Raw genomic sequence first — 13,145 nt, forward strand, 5'->3', positions numbered from 1 at the left:
CCGAACTGTTGGCATCCAGAATGAAGGAAAAAAACCTCCTCTCTGACAGTGCTCGCATCAGCTTCTTCCACAACAGGCATCAAGAGTACCTCCGTTTTTTCTCGGAAGAGAAGGACTTGGTGTACTGTGCAGATATTGCACAGCTTCTGCTCAACTTGGAGTGCCACAGTACGAACCCAAAGATTGGAGACTGTTCATTGACAGCAGCAAGCAATCACTGAAATATGTTCTGCTACACAACGGTAACCAGTTTGCCTCTATACCCCTGGTTCACTCGACTACACTGAAGGAGAACTATGAAGCGGTGAAGTATGTGCTGGAGAAAATTGGTTATGATCAGCATAAGTGGTTTATTTGTGTTGACCTGAAGATGGTGAACTTTTTGTTGAGACAACAGTCTGGCTTCACCAAGTACCCATGTTTTCTGTGCATGTGGGATAGTAGGGACTGTGCTCAGCATTACACGAAGAAGGACTGGCCTGTGCAGGAGGAATTGGTGCCTTGCAGAAAAAGGGACGTCATCAATGACCCTCTGGTGGACAGAATACGCTTCCCACCGGTGCACATCAAGCTCGGCTTAATCAAGCAGTTCATCAAGGCTTTGGACAAGGATGGTGACTGCTTCACTTACTTGTGCCAGGCTTTTCCAGGATTGACCATGGAGAAGTTGAAAGCTGGCATCTTTGACGGTCCTCAGATCCGTCAGCTCATCAGAGATCCAGAGTTCGGAAACTCAATGAACGAAGTGGAACTGGAAGCGTGGAAGGCATTTGTTCTGGTAGTGAAGAACTTTCTGGGCAACAATAAGGCCAGAAACTATGCAGAACTTGTCAACAACATGCTGACTGCTTTCAGAAACCTGGGCTGCAACATGAGCGTCAAGATGCACTACCTATTTTCACATAGGTAGAACCTATGTGAGAACCTGGGTTTAATGAGTGACAAGCAGGGGGAGAGATTCCATCAGGACATGAAAGAGATGGGGACCAGGTATCAGGGTCGCTGGGATGCAGTCATGATGGCTGACTACTGTTGGACTCTGAAGAGAGACCTCCCTGCCGCTGAGCATTCCAGGAGTTCCAAGAAACGGAAGTTCAAGCCCTGAAGTTTGAAAAATAGTGAAGCAACATGCAATTTACGCGGGTGGCGCTGTGGGTAAAACCTCAGTGCCTAGGGCTTGCCGATCGCATGGTCGGCAGTTCGAATCCCTGCAACGGGGTGAGCTCCCGTCTTTCGGTCCCAGCTCCTGTCCACCTAGCAGTTCAAAAGCACTCCTAAGTGCAAGTAGATAACTAGGTACTGCTTTATAGTGGGAAGGTAAACAGCGTTTCCGTGTGCTGCGCTGGTGCTGGCTCGCCAGAGCAGCTTTGTCACGCTGGCCATGTGACCCGGAAGTGTCTCCGGACAGCGCTGGCCCCGGCCTCTTAAGTGAGATGGGTGCACAACCCTAGAGACGGACACGACTGGCCCGTACGGGCAGGGGTACCTTTACCTTTACCTTACCTTTATCAATGCCCACCATTCAGTTTACAGTAATCGATGTTTCTATCAGGTAATCAATATACCGTATGTTGTTGGAAAAACATTTTTTTCTCTTAAAAACATATTTAGGATGATATGTGTTGACAAAAATCAGCTGATAATGCCACAAAAATGTAATCGATTTTGTCACAAGATCTGATTTTTTTCAAATCAACATAGCACAAAAACCTGACCTGATGGAGAGAAACGGATGCCATTTCCTTATTTGAAAAAATCTCATCCATATAATAATGTCTATAGATACCATTCTCCTACGGTTGGGCATACATTCTCATCACAACAGCTGAAACTTGAAAATCATATCCTCCCCAATTCTTTCTCTTTTCTTAAGAACACACAACAGGGAAGCCAGTGTGGTAAGTGTTTGATCTGGGTCAGGTAGATCTGGCCTCAAATCCTTACTCAGCTGTAAACCTTGTTGGTGACTGTGGTGAATCATTTTCTCTTGAAGCTAAACTACACGTTTGTAATTCTGTGGTACTATTTCCTTGATTTTTCTCTTTTTTAAAAAATGGAAAGTATCCATAGGAGACAAACAATAAATAATAGCAGTTGGGTCTGAACATACAAAAGGGCTGGCAGAGATGAATGTGGGGAACCTCTGTCCCTTTGATGCTGCTGATGCCCAGGGCACAATTCAGCCAATGCGTTCCCAGCCTCACACTGAAAATCCAACATGCAAGTGAGGCTGCCCTGGTCAGAAAACTAGGCCTGGCATGCAGAGCCTCCTCAGTGGAGAGGAACTGGCCCCACCTGTTCCCACTTGCCCCTTGGTGCGTGAAAACAGAAAAGGATTAAACTCAGGCCTGAAAAGAAAAGGTAACACAGTAGAAATATGGTGGGGGTGGGAGGGAAGTGTTGTACAATAATGTGCTTTGTTTGTTTTTAAGTTGTCAGTCCCTCATGATAACCAGCAGGTCTGACATCCCTTGCTTCGAGTGTTCAAGAGCAAGATTCAGTCACTTCAGATGATGGGATGTTCAGGCTGTGAAGATAATAAATCCTGGCTGGCTGCTAGCTGCAATGGCTTGGATGCAAACAGACCCATGCATGAGTGTTGGGAACATCTTCCTGGGGTGTGTGGAGAGCCATGGCAAGAAGTGGGAAGGATACAAAAGGTCAATTGTATGTCCATTTATACACATGCAGAGAGCAGTGGGGGTTTGCAGATGTGGTTACCATGTACTACTCAAAAGTCCTGGAGCAGAGAAGAGCAGAAATGCATTTCACATTAGATTGAAATAACCAGCCAAATCTTCAATTGAAGGTTAGTGGTTGAAATACATTTCCATTTCCATCAGCCTCAGAAAGAACAGAGCCTCTTCTGGTTAGAGAAATGTCCTGTCAGAGGCACACTGTTTTATTCACAAGGGTGTCTCATAAAAAGAGAATAATCATCCCTGCATGCTGACATAATTAGGATCCTAAGCACCCAAATTGCATTTACGTAGTTAAGGGACTCAGAGACCTGCAAGGAAGAAGAAATGTTTTCTGGCCTGAAAATCTGAAATATTATCTTTAGGAGCACTTTCAAAACCAGCACCAGGCTTTTATTGGAACATTAACTTTAATCACAAAGGTGGTTATTTTAAATAAAAGTATCAGACCCAGTGAAGTGCTCAGAGAAAGAATACAACCTGGAAGCAAAACTCCACCCATGATAAGTTGTTTTGGAGACAGGGAGTACTCCATTTTCCTCCTAAGTTGGGGGTGGGGAGAGGAAACTGTCAGTTTGCATTTCTTAGTGCAGAAAGTATTGATCTGATGTGTAGAGATCTTTCCTATTCTGAATAATTCAAGAAGGTTCTGGAAGCTACTGGAAGCTTCTCTGTATGAAAGAAGCTTCATGATTGTTTGGGTTATACCTTCTGGGAAGCTGGTTTGAACTGGTTCTCTTATCTCTTCTAATTAAGGTCATGCTGACTATAAATATAGACCAGAAGGAGCCTGCGTTTTACTTTCTTTCTTCCTTTTGGTGAGGTATTCTGTACATAGTATGCCTAGTGTTAAGGTTTAGTCTTGCTATAGGTTTATAAGTTTTGTAAGTGCTGCAACTGGATTTTTATGGACTGTGCCAAGCCTGAATGTACTGGATTAGTGGCCATTATGCTCATCTGCCTTCAGTAGCAAGTAAAGCTCTGCTGCATGAAGTACAATTGTACAAAAAATTGTAATTTTTGGGGGGAATCTCTGCTACATGTTTAAGTTTTTCTTCCACACTTATGACAGAAACTACATTTGCCCTGAGGACAAGCATATTAGGGCTCAGAGAGTCCAGTTCCTCCCTAGTATCACCTCACAGTGGGCCTTCTGAAAGGAAAGAGCTTCAGCTCCCATGGACTTGAAAGCAAGCTCTCTTTCCTCAGTTCTCCGTCCCCCACACCTGGCCAACTGCTCCTCCCTTAACCCCTCACCCACCTCACCTGTCCCAACACAGCTTGCCCCACCCTCCCCACACAATGCACTCCAAGCCCACTTTGAATGGAGGGAGGAAGCTCTTCACGGAATGCTTTGCTCAACTGCTTTGTGAAGCATCTTCCCACACTGTTCAACTGCTCACTTGTGCCACCTTGTTGTCACACTGGTGTTGGCGTGGCCACCTTGTGAACTGCAGCATGACAACAGCCTGCCATTTTTATGTATATAGGAAGATATCCCACCTTTGCTCCAAGGAACTCAAGGTAGTATACATGGTTCATCTGCTCTCTCACTCTATCCTCACAATACCTGTCCAGACCTCGCATCTGTGTGCCACCTCCTGCCTCTATAGGCCCCCCATAGCTGGAGCAGGCTTTGGGAGAAACAAAGTGCCATTTGTCCCCTTCCCGCCAGTATTTTTCTGGAAGGCTCTCTAAGCATGTTTGCCCCATTCACTCAACTCAATTGGACTCAAAGCCAACTTTAGGTGTGGATGACTATATGTGTCTGTACATTTTTGAACATCTTTGTATTTTGAATTTTTGTTTTCACTCAAAAAAGCAGTTTTTGAAACCAAGGCAAAACACTTTGCAAAGCAACAGCCCAAGAGATCAGAGTATTTTGTACTGTATTTTATACAGTATTTTTAGTCAGAAAGGAAAACTAATGCAAGAGTGCCCCCTTCCTGTAAAAAAAGAAAATATTCCAGTATAATTCAGAATCTCATAATCAACCCAGAACAGAAGGGGTGAGTTTTTTTGTTTTTTAAAAACCATTTCTTCTTCTTCTTCTTCTTTATTATTATTATTATTATTAACTCCCTTGGTAGCTCATTAGTTCAATGAATGTAAGCACCACAAGGAAGATCTCTATCTATAGCACAAACACATATAAGTTTTGGGGTTGTATCCAAAGTAAGTCAATCAGTGCAAGGATTGTGCAGTGACGGGCTGTCCTTCTCCCACCTCGTAGAAAAGCCCGCAAGAGCCGTGCTCCCTTTCACAAGCCTCACGGAGCGTGTGTGTGGCTCTTGGGGGCTTTTCTCCCTCCTCGGGGAAAAGCCTGCAAGCGCCGCACACACGCTCCACATGGCTCATGAAAGGGAACGCTGAGCAGAGCCTGGGATGCATACAGGCTCTGCTCAGCGCTCCCTTTAAAGAATTTTTTTTTTCTTGCATTCCTCCTCTAAAAACTAGGTGCGTCTTATGGTCAGGTGCGAAAAATACGGTATATGATAACAGCCTTTTTCAACCTTGGGTTCCTAGATATTGTTGGACAACTCCCATCATTCCTAGCCAGCATGGTCAGTGCTTGGGGATGGGAGTTGTAGTTCAAAAGCATTGGGGGGCCCACACTTGCATTAGAAGAGGCTGTGGCAGGAGCTGATAAAAAGATGGAGGAACACAGGATTGGGGCAAGTGGTACAGACATCATCCTGAATTAACCTCTGCCATCAAGAGAAATGAGGGAACTCCTACATTTAGGAGCAGACCCGCCTAGAATTGCACTAATAGGCCAGCTCCATTTTAAATGAACTGCTTATAATTTGCAAGTCTGCGACTGCAATAATACTTTTTATAATCGGATTGCACGCTGTGGCTTAAGCTTTGGAAACAGTTTTAAGTTTAAGTGAAATCAAGCTCAGAGGAAGTATGCACTCTGAAACTGGTTCCCAGTGAGGAGATCCTATGCCATCATGGTGCCGGAAAAAAATTAAGTATACCTAATTGTTTGTTTATACAGTGGTACCTCGGGTTACATACGCTTCAGGTTACATACACTTCAGGTTACAGACTCCGCTAACCCAGAAATAGTACCTCGGGTTAAGAACTTTGCTTCAGGATGAGAACAGAAATCGTCCTCCGGCGGTGCGGCGGCAGCAGGAGGCTCCATTAGCTAAAGTGGTGCTTCAGGTTAAGAACAGTTTCAGGTTAAGAACAGACCTCCAGAACAAATTAAGTTCTTAACCCGAGGTACCACTGTACTTTATCTAAGTAAAGTAATATAAAACGTAAAGGTAAAGGTACCCCTGCCCATACGGGCCAGTTGTGTCCGATTCTAGGGTTGTGTGCCCATCTCACTTAAGAGGCCGGGGGCCAGCGCTTTCCGGAGACACTTCCGGGTCACGTGGCCAGCATGACGAAGCTGCTATGGTGAGCCAGCACCAGCGCAGCACACGGAAACGCCGTTTACCTTCCCGCTATAAAGCGGTACCTATTTATCTACTTGCACTTAAGGGTGCTTTCGAACTGCTAGGTGGGCAGGAGCTGGGACCAAAAGACGGGAGCTCACCCCGCTGCGGGGATTCGAACCGCCGACCATGCGATCGGCAAGCTCTAGGCACTGAGGTTTTACCCACAGCGCCACCCGCATCCCAAGGAAAGTAATATATGGATCCCTAAAAACTACTCCAATTATGAAGAGAACTATACATGCCACTTTGATTGAGCTCCTTGGAGGAAAGGTAGGATAAAAATGAAATAAATAAATGACAAACAAGAGAGCTTTATAAGATTAGCCAGCAGTTAAAAAAACCACTGTTTCCACTAATCATTCCAAAATGGTAGCTTTTCAAAACAAAAATCGTAACTCTTCTTTATTTTATATTTATAAAAATATTTCTATACTGCTGTATTGTAAAAATGTACCACAGTGGTTTACAACATAAAAACATAAAACCAAACAGCATCACAGAAAAATTAAAGTTAAAAGCAGTAAGAAATTAAAAACAAACATCAATAGACCATCCTGGGGGGCGGGGTGTTCTCTTGCTTGCCTGCATAGGCCTGGCAGAATAGAAAAACTTTCAGCAAGTGTTTAAAAGCTGGCACAGAAGGCCAGTGGGGAGCGGAAAAAAATCTCAAGACTCGCAAGACATTTTCGTCTTGCGAAGCAAGCCCATAGGGAAATTCGTCCTGCGAAGCGCATTGAAAAACGGAAAACCCTTATTGAAAAACGGAAAACCCTTTCGTCTAGCGGGTTTTCCGTCTTGCGAGGCATTCGTCTTGCGGGGCACCACTGTATTAGAGTTGTGGGTTTCCTATTGACATTAAGCACTGAAAAATACAAATGTATTCACAAAACATGCAGCCACTCACTTAGATGACACCAATTATTAGAGGACAGGATTAGCAACAGCTATGAGCCATGCTAGCAAGATAAAAGCTCCAGTTTCAGAGGCAGCATATTTCCTGTTTATTCCCAGCATCTGGGAATGAAGTATCTGCTACCCTCATGTCCTGCATGGGCATTTGTGAAACAGAATGCAGGATCAGGCAGGTTTTTGGCTTGATCACAGTATTGTAATAACACAATGAACAGAAAAGGTCACAGTGGCAAATGAAGAAAGTTGCACCACAGACACATCTGGCTTTGAAAATTTATTAAAAATCAAAGAATACAAAACTTCACATAAAAATATGTATTTTAGCTTCCCACATTGTTATACACACAAAAAGAAACTGAACATGATATTTTAATTAGCTATCCACAGCAGCATATAATATAACCAGAGTGGTAGCCAGTGCAATTTATTGGTTCACCATGACTGAAATGGAACATGATATCTGCTTCTCTTAAGCCTATTCTGCTTTTAAATGGACTCTGTTTAGGACACAGAGGTTTCCATAACATAGGTTCATATTCAATATTGCTAGCATGTAAAAGTGAGTACAGGTCTATAATCAGCCCTTGAATACTGGTTTATTCAAGTTTAGATCCCTTATTGTACCAGCATCTATTAAAAACCTTTCACAAGGTTTAAAAAACAGTCAAAGCAAAGATACACATCCAATATCAAAGCAGGACTGAGATTTTTGGCAATTCAAAATCCAATTGCTGTTTACATAGTTATCAGTTGTAAAATTATCATTCATCTGGAGCAGTATATACACCAGGACTGGGATCCTACAATTCTGCATGAGAAAAGGGGCACACAAACAACTTTCCCTTCTTTCTGCAACCCCTTGCACTGCATTAGATGCTGCTCTGAAGAGCTCCTCAAGTTCCAAGAGAAGCTTTTCATGAGGTCTGAGAGGCATTGTGAGACAGAAAAACCTTTTGTGTATGTGGAGATCTTGGCAACAATGTTCAAGAATTATTCTGAGAAAACTTAGTATCTTACAACCTATGACCGACTAGGAGAGACACTGATTGTTTACTTCTGGCTGCAGGCTGCCCAACTGCCAGTGTGCATTTGCAAAGCCTCTGCCTTAATCACTTTTGCCTGATGAAGAGGTTTTATACTCATAAACGTGACATACCTTTCCCGAGAGATGCTGGTACAGTAAGTCATATACATTTTATGCCCATGAGAGTATCAAAACAGCAGCTACAACCAATACCAATATGAATATTCATTAATAATAGGTAAATAATATTTAAAGTTTTATTTCTTGTTAAACTCTGAACTGCAGACAAAATGTGCTACTCTACTTTGGAATGTTGCGCTCTCTTCTCTCACTACCCAAAGGCCTTGCATTAATTCGGACAATGTTTTCTTTAATATGTGCTGCACCACCTTTCAAGGCAAGCCTACAGATACTAAAGCTCACTATTAGAAAAATCATTCCGTGTCAAACATTCAAATATCAGTTAAGAACATTCACTTCTGTATATCCTTCAGATGTCAAGATAGCAGAATTCTTTCTAAGCTCCTCCTCTAAGCAGAGCTACTTATACAGTGCTGTTGAGATTTAAGACTTATCTTTAAAACAAGGAAAAGATGCAGCCAGTGACAATGAGAATATAGTGCTTTTTTAAAAACCCAGGGCTACACAAGATGTGTTTTCTTGCTTTAAAAAAGTTAACAGAGGTTGCCATGGCAATGCACACTTGCATAGAACCCCTGTATGCATCTTTAAATCAAGTGACTGCCACAGACAATCGTGTTGCACGGGACTGTGCTCTTTTACAAGTTAACAGACTGATACTTTAAAAGCATAGAGAAGCCCAAAGGTACATTGCAGGTAGTTGCTTTTAACAGAACTAATGCACGCTGCTAATCAGATTCCTTAATGGAATCAATATATGTTCCTTTCTCCACATTCTTTAAGTTGGATATTTCATTCAGCAACAATGCTTGGAGCCAACCAGAGGGTAAATAAAACTAATTAAAAGCATTTGTAGATGAACATCTGGGACTTATTCACCTTTACCCTAAAAGACTGGAATTCTTTATGCTGATCTCTGTCCAGTTTTAAGGAATCAATTGAAGGTCCAAATTATCTTGCGTGATCCACATTGAAACAAGTATGACCTGTGCAAGAGCACTAGATTGTGCCCTCCCCATTAGCTAGAGTTAACGTAGTGAACCCCAACTTAAAAAATGCAGTCTGGGAAAGGATCTGTAAAGCAAGCAAATAATAAAATTACATTCTGTACACCCTTCATTCCTTAAATACAACTTAAATGAAAAACATTCAGAGTTATTGCACAAAAGTTATGTTTGATTTGAGTATGGTAACAAAAAGTTTAAACAAGAAATGGGAAGGCAACAAGCAAAGTCACAAAAATTTGCTACAAAGGAAAGGAAAGTCCAAACCATCTATACTTTTCTGACAAAACAAAAAAGCTATAATGAACAAATGCAGCTACAGCAGAAGGTGCCACCGCATTTATGGTCCTCACAGTACTTCTGCTACAGCTGCTTCGGCACTGTAGTAATCATGGATAGGCAGAAGACAAACTTCCACATTTAATAAGGCTTCACAGATAAGCACAATTATTTCTTTTAAGATGGACTCCACCACCACACAAAGAAACATGCAAGGTTGGATGCAGATATTTGGCAACATCCACAAACTGAAATGCCCAGTGCTGTTCTCAAGTCCAGACTAGTGTCACACATACTGCGTAAGTCTTAAGTGGACACTCTGAGGTTGGCCATTATCTGCTAAGGCTAATAGGCAAACTGTCTCTGTATTTCTTTCTTCTCCAGATATTACGGTTATGTTGGTGGTGCCCTCGGTTGCTAACAGGCTGCCTCATGGCTCCATTACCAGAAGAACTGTATCCGCTGCCTTGAGTATGATTGTGAGCTGCTTTGACCGTCAGCTTCATTCCATTGTGCTGCTGGAAACAAGAGGAAGTGGTCACAATTAGTGCCAGCTAAATTGCAAATTTACCAAATTCTTTTACTAAGTTTTGTCTCCTAGCAATTCACCAAGGCCAGACTCATACAGCTGTTTCCACATGTGTGACCGGAAGAGATGCAAACTGCATTCAGACAGTATGATATAAGCAAAATGCTTCAAGAAAATCCATTTTAGAATAGTATTGCAAGCCAACTGACTTTCTGCTCCACCATCACCACTATCCAATGGGACAACTTCCATCATATAGTCCATACCTGATTATTAGTAGTCATAATCAATGTTCTTGCAGGCACAGACTGAGTTTTACCACTTGGCACAGGCAATGCTGGTGGTAAACCAACTGTAAGCTGAGATGGTGCTTGGAGATTGAAGTGGTACACATTAGGAGTTGTGCAAGGTGGAGTATCTGAATCCTTGTGACAAAGAAAAGGGGGGAATAGGTTTGTTGTTCTTTTAATATGAAAGGAGCACATGCTTACTACTCATTTAAGCACCCACACAAGCAAATACCAATAGCACTGTAAGCACCAGAAGATGATAAATATGTCAGGAAGCTGATACTTAGTCCTCTTAAGATGTGGTTTTCACCAAGAATGGTGTAGAAATGTCCTGTACTAGTTTGTAATGCCACTGGAGATCAAGGGAGCCTTTGTAAGAAAGGCAATCATGTTTGGGCAAAGATCCAAAGGGGATTCAGGAACTGTGGACTTTCCACCAGGACATGACACCATACGTATATCTACATATACTATACACCCTGTATGTCCTGGGACTTAAATAAGCAATTCCTGAGATTGCCTGATCACTATTTTTTATTATTTATTGCATTTCTGTCCCACCTCTTTCTCTAAGGAGCTCAAGGTGGCCTACATGGTTCTCCCCCTCCTCCTTTAATCCCCACAACAACCCAGAGAAGTAGGCGAGGCTGAGAGACTGCGACTGGCCGAGGGTCACCTAGTGATCTTCATGGCCAAGTAGGGTTTTGAACCCTAGTTTCCCAAGTTCTAGCATGACATTCTAACTGCTACACCACAGGTTTTACATGGCAAGTGTAAAACCTGCCATGATCTGTCCATACTAATGAGGATTATATAGTTGTATAGGCAAGAAAGGTGCAATTCGCATGAGCAACAACTTTTCTTTGTCTTATAACCTTTTTTAAATCTGTTATTTCATGTGCTTTAATACATTTACCTATTTAAATTCAATGGTGTTGTTCAGGACTTGGGAAACATTTTAAAGTTAAGAAGCATTTTAAGACACCAAATACATAAAATACAGAGCTAAAATGGCTGCAACAGAAAGGAAGCAAGGTTTGTAAGAACTAATTACTTTAATTGGTGCTATAATGCTCTTTCATTTAAGTGCTTCTGTGTGGTTTTCTTTTTAAAAAACTATAAAATTATTTTCTCTCTAATTAAAAGATTGATTTAACATTAAATGTCATTATGACAGTTAAGGTGACATAGGCATTTTATCTTTCTGAAAATACAGCATGATAAATCATCAAGTTTTAGAGAACAGCAATGTACCATAACTGGAAAAGTTTCAAGCTCAGTTAGTTTCAACAAAAGTTACGGAAGTCCTATTGCAATCTTACACAGATATACCAAATTACAGTCAGAAAAAAAGGAATAAACAAATAGAAAACAGCTTCAAGGGGGGAGGAATGGGACTTACAATATCACTGCCAGAAAGAGAAGAAACGGAAGAGGCAGATGAGCCTGATGACAGCTGCTGAGTACCAGTAAATGACAAAGCCAAAGGCTGGCTGTATGCCGATTCAGCATCACCATTCTGGACTACATTACATGGAGATATTGGTTCTCTCCCTTTCATTGGAATACCTGTAAGCATACACATTTATCAGTTTTGTTTGCAAATAAATCACCTTTCACAGTCCCTTGCTGTAAACAAGCGATATTATGCAATTATCAGATTTACTGCAGGGTTTAGCCATGACCCACATGCTCACTTCAGATATCACATCAAACCAAGATGTGGCTGAAATTAATTGAAATTTTGATGTGAGTTTTTACTTCAAATCCTTTACTCACCAAGATCAGGTGACAAATTAGCTTTGCTTCCCCATTTCTTCTTAATCCAAGCTCTGTAGTCAATCACTTCCTGTGTCACTTTGATGATTCTTCCTAAGGTACTGGAAGAAATAGTGACCTACATAAGAAATCTACACTGATTTACGGATAAAAGTTTGCAATCAAGAGCCCTTGTAGATAAAGGCTTGCATACACACAATCTTGCTTCATTTTGACAAAGAAAGTTTTAAACAGCTTGTCATGCAGAATGGAGGAAAGACAGCGAGAGGAGGAAGGGGGAAGGGAGAAAGAAACAAGTTTCACAGTTACATTAAGCTAGTCATGCATTTCAGGATACAGTACTGTATGCTGACATCTCCAGTTATGAAGCCATTTAAGAAGACCAATAGTGCAAAGTTGGATTTTCAGAAGCCATGCAATTAACACACTCAAATTGGTTACCTTTCCGAATCTCTGTTGGGATACGATCTCGCAAGTGGTGATACTGCATGGCTTAGAACAATGTAGGCATAATCAAAAACTTGCTTTACTTGCATGGCACCATAACAACTTCTTCCAACATCGTTGCCTATAATGGTTAAATTAAAAATTTAAATAATGTTGACCTACAAGACCTGTTCATCATTTTTAAAGCTGGATAGTAATGGACACTTCTGATTCCATGTTGTCCTTGGAATGCCCATACATTTACCCCTTAAAATCTTGAAACAAGCAGTGATTGCTTGGAGAGGTTCTTAGTCCTTATACACAAACCACTTTCTGCACATATTGTGAAGTATGGTGAAGTATGCTTCACCTAGGTACCCGATCTGCTATCGGACAGACTGTTCTGGTGACCAATGCACACACACTGTTATAAATTATTGCATTTTCCATATATTTTAAAACAGTCCGTTTTCCAGCCTCAATAAGAAATTCCATTCACATCGCTTTTCAGTTGGAAGCTCAGGGTTACAAAGTGATAGGGCGGATCTACACTCATGGCTTGTAACGTTAAGGAAGGGTTACGGAACGGTTATTGTAACATATTTAG

At 41.7% G+C, this 13,145-nt stretch overlaps 1 protein-coding gene across 2 annotated transcripts in view; it reads right to left on the reverse strand.

Annotated features, from left to right (window-relative positions):
• Positions 1 to 7,327: 7,327 nt before the first annotated feature.
• The window catches only part of TENT4A (terminal nucleotidyltransferase 4A), a 31,464-nt gene continuing 25,646 nt past the window's right edge, over positions 7,328 to 13,145 (reverse strand). The window contains exons 8-12 of one of the 2 annotated variants that reach the window (XM_083448692.1): positions 12,554 to 12,680; positions 12,113 to 12,213; positions 11,736 to 11,902; positions 10,310 to 10,468; positions 7,328 to 10,032 (exon numbers count right to left, since the gene is read on the reverse strand). In XM_083448692.1, the coding sequence (XP_083304818.1) occupies positions 9,847 to 10,032; positions 10,310 to 10,468; positions 11,736 to 11,902; positions 12,113 to 12,213; positions 12,554 to 12,680 (740 nt within the window). In that variant the 3' untranslated portion in view covers positions 7,328 to 9,846. The remainder of the gene's footprint in view (positions 10,033 to 10,309; positions 10,469 to 11,735; positions 11,903 to 12,112; positions 12,214 to 12,553; positions 12,681 to 13,145) is intronic. The other variant, XM_083448693.1, reaches the window with a different exon arrangement.

This window comes from Podarcis tiliguerta (assembly GCF_965153285.1).
Source record: "Podarcis tiliguerta genome assembly, chromosome: 7".
Classification (NCBI taxonomy): domain Eukaryota; kingdom Metazoa; phylum Chordata; class Lepidosauria; order Squamata; family Lacertidae; genus Podarcis; species Podarcis tiliguerta.